The sequence below is a fragment of the Opisthocomus hoazin genome, chromosome 2, assembly GCF_030867145.1.
Source record: "Opisthocomus hoazin isolate bOpiHoa1 chromosome 2, bOpiHoa1.hap1, whole genome shotgun sequence".
In the NCBI taxonomy this organism is placed as follows: domain Eukaryota; kingdom Metazoa; phylum Chordata; class Aves; order Opisthocomiformes; family Opisthocomidae; genus Opisthocomus; species Opisthocomus hoazin.
The window spans coordinates 41,492,946-41,510,533 of record NC_134415.1 but is presented as its reverse complement, the minus strand read 5'-3'; the positions used below and the strand labels follow the sequence as shown (position 1 = coordinate 41,510,533).

The window sequence follows — 17,588 nt, the reverse complement described above, 5'->3', positions numbered from 1 at the left end:
CAAAAGTCTGTCCTTTTTTAATTTCTGTTTGTAAGTTCAGAGGGATGCCAAAACCCAGGAAAGTCCTCTTTTTTTTCTCTTTTGGGGGTTTTGTGTTGTTTTTGGGTTTTTGCTACTGGTGATACGATAAATGGGGGTATAGGGAGGAAACGTAAGTGCTGATGAGTTTTGATTATTTTGGGGGGTTTTTTATTTATGCAATAAAGTCCGCTTTAGCCTTTTAACCCTGAGTAAGATTACTAGTCTGATAGAGCTTTTAGCAGCTGTCTGCTTTTACCTAAAAAACATACTAAAGGAGGAACTCTCCCAAGAAAATGCCTGTGCAAACTCAAAATGCACATTTGTGACACCTCGCCTCTCGATGAGCGCGGCAGTGCTGTATCGCTCTCTGTGTCTGACATACGCTGGGGTGCAGCGATGCGCTTTTGGGGAAGCACCATTTATAATGTGATTTCCCCGAAGAAGCATGGGCTGCCGGAACATCCCGGCACTGTCTGCTTGAAAGCCGTTTAGCCGATCGCTAATGAGTGCTTGGGCTCCGTGAAAGAGTTGGAAAGACAGATCTCACTGTTACCAGCACCAATTCAAAACCTGAAAAATATGGGCAGGGGGGAGGAAAATAATATGTGTGTGTATATATATATATATAACAGGATGGGACCAGTTTGTTTGTCTAAAAGAAAGGCAGAACGCACCAACCCAAACTGGAACTTAAAAAAAAAGGAAAGTCTTTGAAAGGTGATAATTACTGTTTTGGTAAATTGCTCCAACTCTTCCACGCGTGACTGTGCTGTTTAAAAATCTATCAACCAATTTACTTAGCTAGTTGATGACAGGGGAAGGGAAAAAAAGAATAAGAGAGAGCGCCTTGCAAAAGGTAGCAGCCTGCTGATTGCAGATAAAGGTGGTTTATTGGCGGCCGGCCTGCCCTGCCTGCGCAGGCAGCGTGTGGGCAGCGCTGGCGGCCGGAGGTGCTGACCGTTACGATGTTCAGTGATGTGGAGACAGTGTCCTCTTAGCCAACCGCTAAAATGGAGGCATACGCCACTGAATAGCCTTTTGGAGTGTTGCGGCACTTCACGCGGAACACGTGAATGACCGAGGGTGGTAAAGAAGGCATACACACACCCCCCACACACACTCCCCCCCCCCCAGTTTAGCTGTGGAGATAAGAAAGAAGGAGTTAACGCGCTGCCTCGGTCCGGCTGGAAAGTGTTCTTCTCTTTCCGCTGCCGAGACGGAGAAAGGCCTGAAATCCTTGCCTGACAGGCCAAAGAAAATACAGGTCACTGGGTTTGTTTCAGCCTGCGCACGGGGGAAGGCATTTCAGCTGTCAGTTCGGGAGGCAGCCGGCTGGTGCGAGCAAGGCGCTGCGTCTCGGAGCCTGGGTTTTGCCGCGGCCGAGCGGCGGGATGCCTGACTTTCAGCTACCTTTCCTCTCACTCCCTTCTTTTTTCTTTTTTTTTTTTCATTCGAGATTTAATGCCTCCTTAGAAAAGATAAGTTCATTTTTGCACACCTTGGGGTGGTGTGTTCATTTTCTGCCCAAGAAATGGATCTTCTTTCGGATTTTGTACATCTTGATTTGTTCTTGGCTTATAGTTTGAAGTGGATGCTCTTCTAAAAGGATTTATGCATAGGTTCACTATTTTTGTAGTTATGGTTTATATGATAAGCTTTTTATATTTAAAATCAATATGTAATCCTGTGGAGGAGCTTATCCTCTAAAACCCCATTTGTAAATCTATTTTAGCTTTGTTACACCGGGCAGCCACAGTATTCCATAGATTGATTAGGTTCAGCAGCAGAATCCTATCAAATGGCCCGCTCTGATGATGATGCAAACTCTTTCAGGATTGCTAGTTGACTGGAACTAAAGATAAGACCTGACTGCAATCCCCCAATGTGCTCTTTACAAAACTAGTGTTAATTTTCATCAAAGTGCCGGGCTTATTTATTATAGTGGCAAGGTTGAAGGTTTTACTACGAGAACTTTTCGACCATTTCTATTAAAGCATTTCTATGGGAGCCGGCCGCCTGTCTGCTCAAAGTAATTATCAGTTTAAGCGGGGGGGGGGGGGTGGAAGAAAAAAAAAAAGACAATATGAAGTCAATGAAGATGAGTAATTGAAAACATTTCTACTTTTAACGTGAATTTAGCAAACTCTGTCGTTTCAAACTGCCTGTCGCGAGCGGTGGCGCGGGGGCTTTAGCTTTCAACACTTTTAGCGCATATACAGCCTCGGAGCTTAATCCTATTTTTGTCCAGGATGTAGCTTTTATATCAGTATTATTCTGAAATCTTCAGATTAATCGCAGCCCATATTGTGGCTTCCCAGAGCTGCCCTCAGCCCGGGTAACTGTATGTGACAGGTGTTAGAGGGAATCCTGGCTTAAAAGGCACAACAGGTAGGAACCAAACTCGAGCACAGCTGCCTGTTGAAGCACAGGGATGCTTCCCGAGGCTGCTGCCCGGCCGCCTTTTGTTGGATAAAACAAAACTGCGGTGTAACCACGTATAAAATGTTATTGAAATACTTTGGGCCAGTTCCTCTGTCAACCAATTGCTACTTGGCTGTGTTTATTTTGAGGGACTGGGGAGCGGGGGAAGTCAGACTCCTTCTCTAGTAAAGAAAGTAAAAACTGCGAGGGAGCGTTTCCGCCAGCCAGTTTTCGCGTGGCATCTTTCGAACACTGATAATGAGCAAATGCTGGAAAAAATAAAAGCCCCAAACCCGTTCGGTTCCGTGAAGCCCTAACGCGGCGTGGTTGACCCCGCAGCGCTGCGAGACGGGGCCGTGAAACCTGTAGCTCCGGGGAGGGGGCTGGACGTGGGAAAAGGGGAGCGGAGGAGCGAGCAAAGCCCCTGCCGAGGGGTTTTGGCCGAGGTCTGCCGTGCCTACAGCTGGAGAACGAGGGGGTGAAGCGGAAAAAAAAACAAAGAAAAAAACAACAAGAACCATTAAAAATTGTTTAAAAACGAGAGCTTTTCAGCGAAGCGCAAACCGTCAAAGCAATTAAATCGATTCCAGGCAGAGACGGGGGGGGGGGGGGGTGGTTTCTGGCCGCTGGTCCCCTGGAGCTCGCGCGCCCCGATGTGCGCCCAGCGGTGGGAGCGGAGGAGGGGGACGGACACGGACACAACAAATCCTCGTGGAAGTTGGGGGCCCCGGGTCCGTGACATTCCGTGCCGCATCCCGCCGCCCCTTCCCGGCGCGGCGCGCCGCGTTGGGGCTTTATTTCGGGGGGGTGACCCCCCCCACACACCCCTCCCGGGGAGGCGGCAGTGAGAAGGGGCACCCGAGGGGCTGCCCCACGGGTGAAGGCGGCTCTGTCCCCGGGTGAGCGTGGGTTCTGGGGACGGCTCCAGTCCTGCGCGCACCTGGGGAGCGATTCCCGCGACGGCGGGGGAAGCAACGCGTCTGGAAAAGAGAGAAGGAAAGAGAGGAGAAAAAGAGGGAGGGAAGGGGAAAGAGGCGAGGAAGGGCTGCCGGGGCGCTCGGCCGTGGGCCGGGGAGGGCGCGACGGAAGCGGCTCCGCGCTCCTGCCGCTGCCCCGACCTCCATCGCCCGGGGCTGCGTCCGATTTTTAATCTGTTAAATGCGAGGCCGGGTTCCCTCCGGCTCCAGAGCTGCCGAGCGGTTCGCAGTCTTGAATAAATTTGGCTCGGGGGGGGGGAGGGTGGTCGGAACCCACCCGCATTCTTGCGGGGCTTGCGGAGATCCGCATGGTAACCGGCGGGGAGCATTGTTCGGGTTATCTGAACGAGCCGCGCCAGTTTTAACGCCCAGGGGCGACGGGGAGAAAGCCGAAAGCAGCCGAGGAAGAGGAGGAGGAGGAGGAAGAGGACACCGCCGGGTTTGGTGGGGTTGTTGGTTTTTTGGGATTGTGGGTTTTTTGGGTTTTTTTTCTTTTTTTAGGAGCCGGTGTCCTCTTTCCCTCCCGCTCCTCGTTCGCCCCGCTATCTCCCTCATCATCTCCTGCTTTTCATTGTTTACCTTCTTAATGAGGGAGGCGGGGAAGGCTGGGGATTGACTGACAGCGACAAGCCCTCCACGGCCCGGCCGGAGAGCCGGGGGGCTGGGGGCGGCCCCCCGGGGCCGCCCGCAGCCCCCCGGCTCTCCGGCCGGGCCGTGGAAGGGCGAGAAAAAATCCCTTTGGGAAGAGCGGCAAGTGTGGCGAGCGTGGCTTTATTATTTTTTAATTTTTTTACTTCAAAGGGGGAAATGCTAATTAACTGATACCTGCTTTGAAAGTTCCTGCGGAGCATATGGTGCCCGGTGTGAGATTCCTCCGGCTGCCGAGAGCGAGCGGGGAGGAAACTGGCGGAGGGGAGCCGGGTATTGCAGGGATAAAGAAAGGGCTTTTCCCTCCGGGGAGGGAAACTTGGGGAATGTCGGGTGCCCGGGCAGGAAGCGCAGGGGTGGGAAATAAAAATGAGAGGAGAGGAAATGAAATGAAATAAAATGAAATAAAATGAAATAAAGTAAAATAAAGTAAAATGAAGTAAAATAAAGTAAAATAAAATAAAATAAAGTAAAATAAAGTCAAATAAAATAAAGTAAAATAAAGTCAAATAAAATAAAATACCCAAACGGCCCCAGAGTGGTCGCTGAGCTGCCCCAGAGCAGGTGGGCAGGAGGAGCCAAGGCCGGTGGCTGCGCTGGGAGAGCGGCATCGCTCGCCAGAACTGGGACTGGGCTCCCCCCACTGCAGCAGCCCCGGGTCCCGGCCGCGGGGGTCTCAGCGCTGTTTTTTTTGTTTTGTTTTTGTTTTGTGTTGTTTTTCCTCTCGCAGACTGGCAGAAGACCGAGGCGCAGAAGAGGCGAGAGCAGCTTTTGCTGGACGAACTCGTTATTCTTGTTAACAAACGGGACGCGCTGGTCAGGGACCTGGACGCCCAGGAGAAGCAGTGAGTCGGGCGGGGGTCGGGGTGGCGGGCGAGGGTGTCCCACCACGGCCCCCGCAGAAAGTTGGGGCCAAGTCCGCGGGCGCCGTGGCCGTGGGGAGCCCGGCGCAGCCCCTCACCGCGCCTCCCGCCGCCTCTTCCCGCAGGGCCGAGGAAGAGGACGAGCATTTGGAGAGGACCCTGGAGCAAAACAAAGGCAAGATGGCCAAGAAGGAAGAGAAATGCGTCCTCCAGTGAGCGGCCCTTCCCGCGGCGGTGGCGAAGTCGCAGCGCGGCCCTTTCTTACGTTTTTAAAATGCCGACGAGAGACTGGAGAAAAACACGAAAAACAAACAAAACAAAACACAAAACAAACAAAAAGATGTTTTGGAAAAAAAAAAAGAATTTAAACTTTTTTTCCCCCATTTTCATAGGCCAGACCTAGGCTGCGCCGGGCCCCGCTCCGTGGTTTTTCGGTTTCCATTCCAGCAAAGTCGCGTCGTGCCGTGGTGTCCGTGTGGGCTCAGCTGTCCTGCCGGGAGGGTTCACAGTGAAATCGCCGAGACCCCGGGCGTGTGCGGGAGGAGCAGAAGAAATCAAAGTCTGTCCCGGTTTCTGGAGCCGGAGGAGGGCTGAGTTTTGAAATAAATACGTTTTTGTCGTAATAGGGTTAGAGAGGGGGACATAGGAAAATAAGAAAAAAAAAAAAATCATTGGGAATGGTTTCGTCTAGTCCTGCCATATGTAACACTTAATAAGCTACCTACATTTTATAGTTAGGTCAGGTCCACCCCAGTTATTATTAAAGATGTGCTGTATTTACCAGTGTTTTATTTCCGCGATTTTACGTTTCCCCTGGAGCGGAGCCGAGCCGCTCTGCGTTACCCGGGGGGTTTCCCGGGGCGCAAAGCCCGGGCAGCGGCTGCGGGAGGGGGAGAGCTCGGGGAGGGGGGGCTCGACCCGGCCCGGGGCATCGCGGCGCTCCCCGCCCGCGTCCCCGCGTCCCCATCCCCGCGTCCCCGCGTCCCCATCCCGCCGCCGCTCCGCGTTATTTATCGCGCCCGGGCCGCGTCCCCCCCCGCGCCCCGCCCCGTCCGTGTGCCCCCACGCGCGTCCAGCCCTCGCATCGTCCCTTCGTGGAGCTCGTCTCGTTTATTTATTACAGTACCGAGTCGTATATAAAATTTTCAATAAAAGCCGAACCTTTCTTACCGTAACTGCCGCTCTGCTCTTTGCCCGCGGGGCTCCCCCCGACCCCTCCGCGGGCCGGGGAGGGGGGCCCGGGCGCCGGGGAGGGAGGGCCCGACCCCGCGGCGGGCAGGGGGGGCTCCCCGGGCCGCCCCCGCTTCCCCAAACGCAACGAAACCCACCCGAGGGAAAAGTTTTCTTCGTTTGTTTTTAATAAAACGCCGGGTCGGGGAGGGGGAGGTGGGACCTCTCCCCCGCGGGGCCGGGGGGAGCCCGAACCCCGCGGCCGTCCCGGGAGGGTCCCCCACCATGGCCGGCGGCCCCGGCTGCAGCTGGGACCCGCTCCCGCCGGGGGAAAAAAAGAAATCCCCCCTCGGCGGAGGGAAGCGCCCCGTCAAACACAGGGGCTGGGGAGGGGGGGGACGACACCCGCGTTCGGGGGGCTCCGCGGCCGCGGAGGGCAGGGGAGGGTCGGGAGGGGAGAGGGCGGTGAAGCCCGCGGCGCCCCCGAAGCCTGGGGCTGCCCCCAGGGGGCGGGGGGGGCGGACGGGCATCTCTCCCCCACACACACCCCCACCCCGGGGGGGCCGGTGCTTGTCTGTCTTTCGGTGCGAAAAAAGTAGCTCAGCCGCCGGGCTGCGGGAAAAATTACGGTGTCCGTCCGTCCGTCCGTCCCGCGCTGCCCCCGGCCCGAGAACGGGCCGCAAGACCCCCCCGCCCCGTGGCCGGCCCCAGCTGCCCCCTCTGCCCCTGCCCTTCCCCGCCGACGGGGCCGGGGGGGTCCAGCGCAGCCCCCCGCCCCCCCGCCGACCTTACCTGGGAGCAGCGGGGAGGGCGCAGGCTCCGTCCGGCGGGGGGGAGGGGGGGCCGGGGGGGGAGGGGGCCGGGACCGTCACCCCGGGGGGCGGCGAGCCCCCGGCCCAGCCTGCGGGGAGGCGCCCGCAACAGGGGATGGGGCAGCCGCGGTGGTTGCGGGGAGGGGGAGGGGCAGATACCCCCCGGTGGGGGGGGGGCACCCCCGGGGGGCGGCTGCTGCCCGCCAGGACCGGGGCCGCCCCGGCCGGGGCGAAGTGATGGGAAGGCGGCAGCGGGGGGGGGGGGGGGGGGGGGGGGGGGGGAGCGCAGCCCGGCCCGGGAACTGCCCCGGCGGGACCGGGGCAAAACGAGGGGGGCTGGAAGAAGGGGGGGGGGGGGGTGAACTGCCCCACCAAACCCTTCCTCTTCCCTCCTCCTCCCCCCTCGCTTTTTGTGAATGGGCCGCGGCGCCTTTGTTGCGGGGCGAGATGCCCGCGTCGCTGACTTTCGTGGGTGAGCGCAGGAGCCGGTAAACCCGCTTTCCTCTGCCCCCCTCGGCCCGTCGCCCCCCCCCCCCCCCCCCCCCCCGGATTACACGGTTCCCTCCTCGCCCGGGAAAAAAGAGGGGAAGAAAAGAAAAAAAGAGAAGGGGGGGGAGGAAAGCCGCGCTCTGGCCGGGGCCGGCGGGCAGCGCCTTTGAACATTAGCTCGCTTTCAGCTCCGGCCGCAATTAGAGGGAGTCGGTTTGGGGAGACCAACAAAAGCCGCGCACCGGGGCCCTCGTTAGCGCTCCCGGGCCGCTCCGCCGGGCTCCGCGACACCCCCCTCTCCCGGCCCCCGCCGCCGCGGGCAACGGGTCGGGCTGCGCGGGGGGTCCCGTCCCGTCGCGTCCCGCCGTCCCGTCCCCCCCCGCGGCGCGGAGCAGCCCCTCGCTTCAGGACGCGCGGGGCAAGGTGCGGCCGCTGCGCTTTTTTATTATTATTTTAAAGCACAAAGTTGGGGCGAGACTCCCAGACACCGCGGGATGGGGAGGGGGGCGGGACCCCGGCCTCCCCCCCCCGGCTCCCCGCGCCGTGCCCCCCCTCCAGCAGCGCCCTCCGCGCCGGCGCAGGCGGCGGCCGAAACTTTTCGGCGGAGCCTTCCTCCTCCTCCTCCTCCTCCTCGGGGTCCGGGGCGGCGGCGGGGGGGGGCGGCTCCGCTGTTAGAGGGGCCTGAGCTGCGCGGGCGCGGAGCGGCTCCCCCCGCGCAACTTCTCCAAATCTCCCCCCTCCCCCCCCCCGCACCGCCCCCGCTCCGCGGACATCGCGCGGCGCCCCGCGCCCCCCCGTGTCCCGCTCCACGGCCGGGCCGCGCGGGCGCGCGGGGGAGCGCGGAGCGGCGCGGGACGCGGGGGGGGGGGGGGGCGGGGGGGGCGCGGAGGGAGCCGTCGCCCCGCGCTGCCATTGCCCGGCCGGCTGTCAGTCAGGCGGGGAGCGGCCGGGGATTGGCGCCGGGGCGGTTACGCAGATGCCTTGCGCGCACATACAAGGGTAGGGCCGGGGGTAGGTGATCAATCCTCATCAGGGCCGCGGCTCCATCGCCCCGACAGCGCGGGCCGCCGGCAAGGTAAACGCGGGGCGCCCCGACAAGTCGGGGGTGCGCGGCTCGGCCCCGGGCCTCGCCCCCGCCCCCCGGCCCCCTCCCCAGCCCGCCTCTCACCTGCCGGACCCCCCGCCCGCCCCCCTCCGCGCCCCCCGCCCGCTCCGCCCTGCCCGGCCCGGCCCGGCCCTCCCCAGCGCGGCGCGCAGCCCCCGACGCGGCGGTCGCTCCGCGGGGGGCCGCGCAGGTGTGGCGGGCGGCGGCACCGCGCTCCCCGACGGGGCGGGCGGCGGCGGGACGGATCGGGCCCCGCCGGCGGGACGCGGGGCCGGCACAGCCGGGCCGGGGCTGCCCGGGGGTTTCCCTCTTTCTCTCTTCTTCCTTCCCCCCCAAAACCCGTTTAATTTCCCGCTTTCCCCCCCTCTCGCCGCCCGGGACGGTCCCGCTCCGCCGCGCTCCCCGGCAAAGTTACGCAACGCCGGGTCACGGCGCTGCCGCCCGGCCCCGGCCCGCCCGGGGGTGCCCCTCGCCCCCGCACCCGGAGCTCCGGGCCGGGCCGGGCCGCCCGCGGGTCGGGGGGGGTGGGAGTTTGGGGGGGTCCCGGCCGCCGGGCTCGACAGGGCCGCCCGGGGTCTCTCCGCCCCTTCCTCCCCTCCGCGTTTATCTGCTGCCTTTTGCCGACGGACCCGGCCGCTGCCCGGCGAACCGGCGGCTCCCGAGCGTCCCCCCGGCCCCGACGGAGACCCCCGGCCCGGGCCGCCGGCGCTCTCGCTTTTCCTTTTTCCCCTTTTTAACTCTTACCCATTTCTAATTAAAACGTCCCCGTCTGCTCGCTTTTAAATTAATTATACTTCCCTCCTCTGGTACCTCCTTTTGATTCCTAATCCAATTATCTTTTTAAATAATTGCTTTATCTCTCCCCATCGCTGGGCACTGTTGCCTCTCGGCACTTGCACGCAGCTCGCCTTCGTTGAAAAGAAAATAGGTGTAAAATAATAATAATAATTAATAACGATATTTCGCAGGGAAGGCCGTCGGCGCGGTGCCCGGCGCGGGGAGCGCGCAGCCGCGGGACCCCCCGGCGGGGCGCGGGGCGGCCGGACCCCTCACCCGCCCCTCTCTGCTCTCTCCCCAGGCGCTCCCGGCATCGCCTCGGCGCGGGGAAGAAATCCGCCGTGTTGTTTCCCGACCTCCGTTGTCGTTGTCATTTTTCTTGTTTTCTTTTTCTTTTCTGTTTTTTTTTGTTTGTTTGTTTTTTGTTTTTTTCTTTTTGCCTCCCTTTGCCTGCGATCGCCCGAGGACCTCGCGGCAGCGACGGCTGGACGGAACGAAAAAAACTCCTTTTACGCCCGATTTTGTGCTCCGTTTTTTACTCGTTGTTGGCTTTTATTTTTTTTGCCGCTTGTTTGGGGTTTTTTCGGGAGTTCTTTTTGTTGGGCCTCCCCATTCCCCTTCTTTTTCCTCTCCCCACCCGACACGTTTGAATTTTTTTTTTTTTCTTTTTTTTTTTTTTCGTTTTTTCCTGCGGGACTCTGGAAGAAACCTGCCCGGCTTTTAGCATGATGTCTTACCTTAAACAGCCCCCTTACGGCATGAACGGGCTGGGGCTGACGGGCCCCGCCATGGACCTGCTGCATCCCTCCGTGGGGTACCCGGGTGAGTGCCCCACGGCGCGGCCCCTGCCCCGTCCCCCTCCGGCGGGCGGCTGCCCGGGGAAAAGCTCTGTCCCGGGAGGGTTTGGAGGAGCCCGTGGGGCTGCACGGTTTGGGGTGGGATGGGGGGTGGGTTTGGCCTGGGCTGGGGGGACAGCGCCGGTTCCAGCTGAGTTTCCCCCATCCCTGCGGCTCCGTCGTTCCCGCGGGCATTTTTAAGAAGCAGGAAAAAGCTTTGTTTTTTGTTTTTTGGTTTGTTTTTTTTTTTTAAACAAAAGTAGATTTATTTTGACACAACGAAATCTCTGCGCTGCTCTCGGCGGGGCCGGGCTTGACCCTTCCCCAGCCCCTGCCCCTCGCCCTGCCTGCAGCGGGACAGGGTCTGGCGCTGGGTGGGCAGAGCTCGGTGCTGTGGGGCTGGGGTGTGCGGGGGGCACCGCCGCTCTCTGGGGTCGGAGATGGGGGAGACGCTTGGCAGGGCCCTGTCCCGGAGTGGGGGTGTGTGGGAGGTGCGTGGGGGACCCGGTGTGACCGGCGTGGCCGTGGTTGCCCGCAGCCACCCCGCGGAAGCAGCGGCGGGAGCGCACCACCTTCACCCGCTCGCAGCTGGACGTGCTGGAGGCTCTCTTCGCCAAGACCCGCTACCCCGACATCTTCATGCGGGAGGAGGTCGCCCTGAAGATCAACCTGCCCGAATCTCGAGTCCAGGTACCGGATCCGCGGGGGGGGGGGGATCCCGCACCGCTGGGGTGGGCAGGGGGGGTGGGAGCATCCAGCTCGGCTGGTGCTGCTCGGACCTGGCTCCGTCCACACTCATCCCCGTTTCCTTGGGCTGGGATGCGTGTGGGCTCCCGGCCACTTGTCTGTCCTGCCGTGGGGACGTCCAGGCAAAACAGGGGAGAGGGGGCTCTTATTTTCCTACTTTATTCTTTTTTATTAATTTTATGAATATTTTTCTGTCGCCCTCCACCTGCCCCAGGGCGTAGCAGCCCCACTACCCCGGCTCTTCCCAGGGGTGATCCCTCCGACACCTGCCCGGGTTGACGATGCCTGGCTGGGGTGGGATATGCAGGCAAGATCTGTCCCCCAAAACGGTGTTTTGTCACCGCACTGGGGATGTGCGCGAGCCGGGACACCCCAGCCGCTGGCCCTGTGGGCATCCTTGCTGGGGGCGGGATGCGGGGTGGCCCGGGTGCCAGGCGGGGCAGGTGTGTTTTTTTGTTTTTTTTTTTTTATTCGGGGTGTGGGGGTGTGTGGTGCTAATGGCTGGGTGTGGGTGCTGGGAGAACTGGTGCTGGGGTGAGGTTGGGTGGGTGCTTCTAGGGCGAGGAGGGGCGGCGGGGGGGAGGGGGGGGGGGGTCCAAAGGGCCCCCCCCTCCTGCCCCGCCGCCCCTCCTCGCCCTGCTGCTCATCCCCTTGCACCCCATTTTCTTGCTCCAGGTCTGGTTCAAGAACCGTCGTGCCAAGTGCCGACAACAGCAGCAGAGTGGCGGCGGGGCCAAGAGCCGTCCGGCCAAGAAGAAGTCCTCGCCGGCTCGCGAGAGCTCGGGTTCGGAGAGCAGCGGGCAGTTCACGCCGCCGGCAGCGGCCTCCAGCTCAGCCTCTTCTTCCTCCTCCAGCTCGGCCTCGTCGGCTCCGGCGGGTGCCCCAGCATCGCTCAGCACCCCGGCGTCGTCCATCTGGAGCCCGGCTTCCATCTCTCCCGGCGCTGCGCCGGCGGGGGTGACGGTGCCTGAGCCCCTGCCGCCGGCCACCGCGTCCTGCATGCAACGGGCCGGCCCTGCCGCCGCTGCCGCCTCCGCCAGCTACCCCGTCTCCTATGGCCAAGGCGGCGGGTACGGGCAGGGTTACCCCGCGCCGCCCTCCTCGTCCTATTTCGGGGGCGTGGATTGCAGCTCCTACCTGGCGCCCATGCACTCCCACCACCATCCCCACCAGCTCAGCCCCATGGGGCCCTCCTCGGTGCCCGGCCACCACCACCACCACCCGCTGAGCCAGAGCTCGGGCCACCACCACCATCATCACCATCACCACCACCATCAGGGTTACGGCGGCACCGGGCTGCCCTTCAACTCCTCCGACTGCCTGGACTACAAGGAGCCCGCCGCTGCCGCCGCCGCCTCCTGGAAGCTCAACTTCAACTCCCCCGACTGCCTCGACTACAAGGACCAGGCGTCCTGGCGCTTCCAGGTCTTGTGAGGGGCCGACTACCATCCCCCCACAGCCACCACGGACCCCCCGCCCAGGGTCTCCCTGCCGCTCCCGGGGCAGGACTCTGGCTCCGGCTCTTCTTCCTCCTCCTCCTCCTCCTCCTCCCCTCTTTTCGTTAGCAGTGGTGATACCCCCGGGGGGGGGCGGGGGGGGATCCTGCCACCCCCATCTCTACTGACTGATATTTATTTGCTTCCTGCGCCCCTCCAGCGGGTTTATTATAATTATTATTTTTTTAAATGCAACAGAAGAGGAGTTTAAATAAAAAATAAAAAGCCTAGCGTCTCCCCTGCTGCCCCCCGGGCAGAGGCGCAGGCTGGCTCCTGCCCTGCCGGTGCCCCCCCCCAGCTTCATGAGGGGACCCTCACCCCCCCACACCGCCCCGGGTGCGGGAGCCCCCGGCTCACCACTGTCCTGTACAGCCTCTTGCCGCTGGGAGCGGCAGGATCGATGTAAATACTAGGTCCGTTCCAGTGACCGTGATTATTTTTAGTCGATGCTGTTGGGTTGGCATTCATCTAGAGTCTAACATGGAACAGAACCTAAAAAAAAAAACCCCACCGTTTTTTTAATTTTAATTTTCTTCCCTGAAAATGAATCTTTGCCTGTTTGCGTCCTCCGTCCAGCGCTGAGGGCTCCGTGCAAGCTCGGCTGTGCCGTCCCAGGGCTGGGGGGGAAGCAGTGGCCCAAGGGGGTGCCTGGAGGAGAGGCAGAAGGGAGGGGGAGGGCGGCCCAGCTGATGCGCAACCTGCAGACCAAAAAAACCCAAAACTTTTGGAAAAAAAATTAAAAAAAAATAAAAAGGAAAGGAGAAGAAAAAAAAGCAATTAAAACAAAGTTTTGGTTTACTTGGGGGGGGGGGAGGGTTGCAGGGGAAAGCAGCTCTGCGTTGGGGGGGGCACGGCTTTTTGGGGGTGTGTTTTTTGGCTTGGTGGGTTTTTTTGTTTAGCCCCTTCTGTCGCCTGGTGCGTTTTTGTTGGACTGGGCTGCAGCCCCGCCGCCCGGCTGCCTCGCCCGCCCCGGGCCGGCGCTCGGCAGCAGCTTTGCCCCGGAGGAGAAGGGGGCCCGCGTACGTGTGATTTTTGATGCCGTAACCCCCCACACTTACCCCTTCAACTGTAAGGCAACTCCCCCTCCCCGCCAATAAAATCCAGACTAATCAGTTCGGTGGTGTCCTGTCCTCCTTCCTCCCCTCTGCCTCCTCTTCCCCAGGGAGTTTCTCGGGGCGGTTGAGACGCTGGGAAATGCTTCCCCGGGGGATCCCAGCAGGATGGGGGGGAGGTGTGATGAGTTTGCGAGTGCTTGGGAGGGGCGACCCACCGCTGCCTCTGCAGGTGTGGGCTGGGGACCCGCTTTCACGTTAATTAGCGCCGTTAATTAGTTACCGATTTATTTCTGCACCGCGGCGCCGACGGGGCCCGCGCGATGGGCAAACGCTGGCTGAAACCGCAAAACTCCCGCCCGGTGGGGCAGCCCCGCCAACTCGGGACCCACGGGCAGGCGTGGGCGGTGGTGGGGTGCGGTGGCCAGTGGGACATACGGCCGTGCCGACAGACCTCCGACCCCTGCGCAGGCGGTTGCAGGGAGGGATGCTCGGCACCCACGCTTCCAGCCCCGGCTCCCGGCGTTGCTCTCCTCAGCCGCTGCCGGCTGCGATCCAGCTGGGGAAGGGGGATGAACTATTTCTCGTGACAATTTCCCCCTCTTCCACCTCCCCAGACCTTCCCCACAGTTGTTGGAGGCTGCTCACTGGTGCTGGGGCTGTTCCCACTCCCGCGGGACCACTGGGGCCACTGCTGCCCTGCTCGGGGCATTGATGTGCTGGGGGGGGGGGGGGGCACCCCTGGGGATTTGGATTTGGATGGAATTTGGGTTCCCGTCCTCCTCCCTGTGGTCTTGCAGCAGTGCCTGCTGCAGCCGGGGCCTCTGGGGCCGTGCTGTGTGCCCCCATCCCTGGTGTCCCCAGGAACGGGGACCATGGGGGGAGAGAAGTGTCGAGGCACCGGTATGCTCCAGGTGGCCGCTTTGGGGAAGGTTTGCACCCCTGTGCAACCCCCCAGCATCCCAGTGGGGTGCGAACAGGGCTGGCAATGTGCTGCTGCGGCTGCTGGGTACGGGGCTGCAGCCGGAAAACCATGGGGGTCAGCCCCGGGCCCCATCGGCACGAGCCCATGGTGCAGCAGGGAGGGATGCGAGCGGACGGGCGCAGCCCAGTCCATTTTTGGGGATTTTTGTTTTTTTCTTTAAACGATTCTTTTCCTTGTTGTCCCTTTCAGTGCCTATACACACATACATATATTTAATTTGTATATATACACATATATAGCTATACATATAAATTACTTGTTCTCTTCTGCAAGCACTAGCAAGGCACTCGTCACACCAAAGGGTGGCTGTAGAGGCAGTCTGAGGGAGCACCACGCGTGCTGGGTGCCACCAGCCTGTGCATCCCCAAGCCTGTCTTTGAAAGGGAAAAAAAGACCTGGCACAGCCCTCCTGGAGTTATAAAAGAAATAAATCTGTGTTGGACACAAAGTGAACCAAAGTTGCCCTCCCAAATTTAGTAAGCACCTGAGAGACAAGAGCCAGCAGGCATGTAACATCCCACCTCCCCCACCCCATCTTCTTTAAACAAAAATTACACACACTTCGTCTTCCTTAAATATTTAATTTCATTGTAACACTGTAAATCGGTGCTGCTGAGAAATGCAGCTGGGAGGGGAGCCTGAGTTTTGCTCGCTTGGTTTTGGCGATATGGTCCTAAACCTCTTCTTCCACCACCCCACGGTGCAGCTGGGTCAGGGATCTGCTTCAGGGTTTGGGTGCCCACATCCCGCAGGGAAGCCCCCTCCCCAGTCTGGGCACGCAGCAGTGCCCGGTGCCACAGCCCGGTGGCTTCTCCAGCACTCCCCACCCCACAATTTGGGCATTTTCCTGTCCTACTCGTGCAGACTGGAGCACCCCAGCAGGGCGGCTGCTCAGCCCGGCCGGCAGCAGGGTGCAGAGGAGACTTCTTCTGGATCACATCAAATAATGGCTTTGCCCTCAATGCCTGGCTTCTTTTTTTTTTTTTTTTTTAATGTTGCATGTCTCCCAGCTCTGGAGTTTGTTTGAAGGTCGACAAGCATGACTTGAGCTGGAACAGCTGGTTTCCTGAAAAACAACTTAAATTGCCTATTTTTCCCTCCCCTTCCTATCAGGTAGAAACCCCCCTAAAAAAAAAACAGTGTGGTGACCAACCTGTGTGCTGCCTGCTGGCGAGCCGAGCGTGTCAGGCCTCATCCTCCCTCTGCCACCCATGGGTCGGTGCCAGCAGCGTGGGCAAGACACAGCCCATGCCCATCGTCGGGCGAGTGTGGGCCGCGGAGGGTCATGCCCGGGTTCTGGGGGGGGGGCCCCAGCACCCGCTCCCATTTCGCCAGCAGCGCGCCCACACGCTGGGGGCTTGGGTGGCGGAGCAAACTGCTCCCACCGTGGGCTCCCTGAGGCTCGAACGGGCGCTGCCGCCCCGAGCGCAAGTCTTGGCAGGCCAAGCAGCACTGCTGGATCCTGGCTCTGCGCGGAGCGCGCCGGCAGCCCAGGGGTTGGTGCCGAGACGCCGGGTTACCCGGCACAAGCCTGGTGAAGCTCCTGCCTCTCGCCCGAGCGCCGGCAGCTGCCTCCGCACACACGCGCCCACTCCAAGGGCACATGGTGCTTTCCTGCCGGTAAGTAAGGGTCAGGACCTGGGGGGGAAAAAAGGGGCCGAGGAGGGAGAACACCATCCAGCTTGGGCTGCCAATATTTTTTTACGCTTGGTGCATCACAGGCTTTGAACAATTTTTGATCTATTTGCTCTGAGCAGAGCCTTCTCTTGGAAAGCTTTGCGTTTAAACCCTCCACAGGTGGCAGGGAGTCGTGATGGGTGGTGATTTGAACACCCTCAGTGGTACCCGGCCGTGCAGGGGTGGGCAGAGGCTGGGCAGGGGTGCTGCAGGCCGGGGTGGACGACTGCCAGTGCGGGTGCGGGGTGTGCTTTGGGGTCGCAAAGTGTAGTGGCCGAGCATGAATTAAGCTATTAAAAAAATTATAATTATGAATTACATATTGTAAATTTCAGGAGACGTACCCACTAACGTGACTGACTACAGTTATTTTGTAGACAGCCTTTCTGGCAGGGCGCAAAGCAAACAGCTGAATACAGCTGAATAAGGAGCCATCGCACCCGACCATTTGCGGTTTTCTCTGTGCTGACCTCTGCGTTAGCCAGTCACTGCTAATTCATGCGCTTTGAGCAGCAATTAATGCGCATAAAATGCCACATTGGTTTCAAACCAGTTTTGAATTCGTCAATAAAAATCTGCCAGTGTAACTCCCAGCCGAGGAACCTGCTATACTGGAGAGCTCTCCCTTCATGTCGTACGGTCCAGCACAAAAAGCTGCGGGGAAGGAGTAGGGCGAAAATGGTCAGAAGGGTGAAGCCTAGAAGAAAACATGTCTATTTCCAGTTAAATCCCCACTCAATACTTCGTTTTTCTCCAGGACAGACAGGACTTTCCAAGAAAGCCATAAGAGGATTTTTTTTTTTTTTAATGAAAACCTGCAATTTTAGGAAACGGCATTCCAGATCTTATGTACATTTCTAGTATCACTTCCTGTATATTTTTAAGCTGAAATCCTCTTAGCATGCAAAGTAAATAGATTATGATATACCAAAGGATTAAGAATCACTGTCTGGTGTCAGATTAATCCCTCATATAGACCATCACTTGTACTGACAGAAATATGGCTGCCTTTCAGCAAAATAGCTGTATGGCGAAGCAACGCACCGCAGCGCCTTACGCAGAAGCAGCGCGCGGTGGCCACGGCCCGTTGTTGCGCCGTGTGTAGTTCAGAAGTGGAATTCAAATCTATCGGACATTAAAGGCGCGCTCCTCTCCAAGCGCTGCGCAAAGCACAGCCATTCCAGGCTGGGCTCTGCGCGGGGAGGCGACGCAGCCGCCTGCTCTGTTTCAAAGCTCCCTGTATTAATTTTTCCCCCTTGAGCATACAAAAACCTACACGTCGCAGCTGGTTTGCTCCCTTGAAACCGCAAAGAAAAAGTCTTCTTCGAATAGACTCACAGAAAGGCACTGATTCAGACAAAGTGCCAAAATGGTCTGGAAGTTCTTCCGGTGCGATCAAAACTGCCCCTTGTGCAGCAGAAATTCATCAGGATTTTGGCTTTTAGGGGAAAATGGCTGACCAACAGTGAACACAAATGTTTTATTTGGGTAAACACAGAATTTTTGTTAATA

At 59.6% G+C, this 17,588-nt stretch overlaps 2 protein-coding genes across 12 annotated transcripts in view; both read left to right on the top strand.

Moving 5' to 3' along the window:
* The window catches only part of EHBP1 (EH domain binding protein 1), a 231,255-nt gene extending 225,150 nt beyond the window's left edge, over positions 1 to 6,105 (top strand). For all 11 annotated transcript variants that reach the window (XM_075413349.1, XM_075413358.1, XM_075413354.1 and 8 more), the window contains 2 exons: positions 4,798 to 4,912; positions 5,056 to 6,105. In XM_075413349.1, the coding sequence (XP_075269464.1) occupies positions 4,798 to 4,912; positions 5,056 to 5,146 (206 nt within the window). In that variant the 3' untranslated portion in view covers positions 5,147 to 6,105. The remainder of the gene's footprint in view (positions 1 to 4,797; positions 4,913 to 5,055) is intronic.
* Positions 6,106 to 9,989: 3,884 nt separating this feature from the next.
* On the top strand, positions 9,990 to 12,958 carry OTX1 (orthodenticle homeobox 1). Its single transcript, XM_075446178.1, has 3 exons — positions 9,990 to 10,105; positions 10,658 to 10,809; positions 11,542 to 12,958. The coding sequence occupies exons 1-3, from the start codon at positions 10,009 to 10,011 to the stop codon at positions 12,298 to 12,300; spliced, it is 1,008 nt and encodes a 335-aa protein (XP_075302293.1). The 5' UTR covers positions 9,990 to 10,008; the 3' UTR covers positions 12,301 to 12,958.
* The last annotated feature ends 4,630 nt before the right edge of the window (positions 12,959 to 17,588 follow it).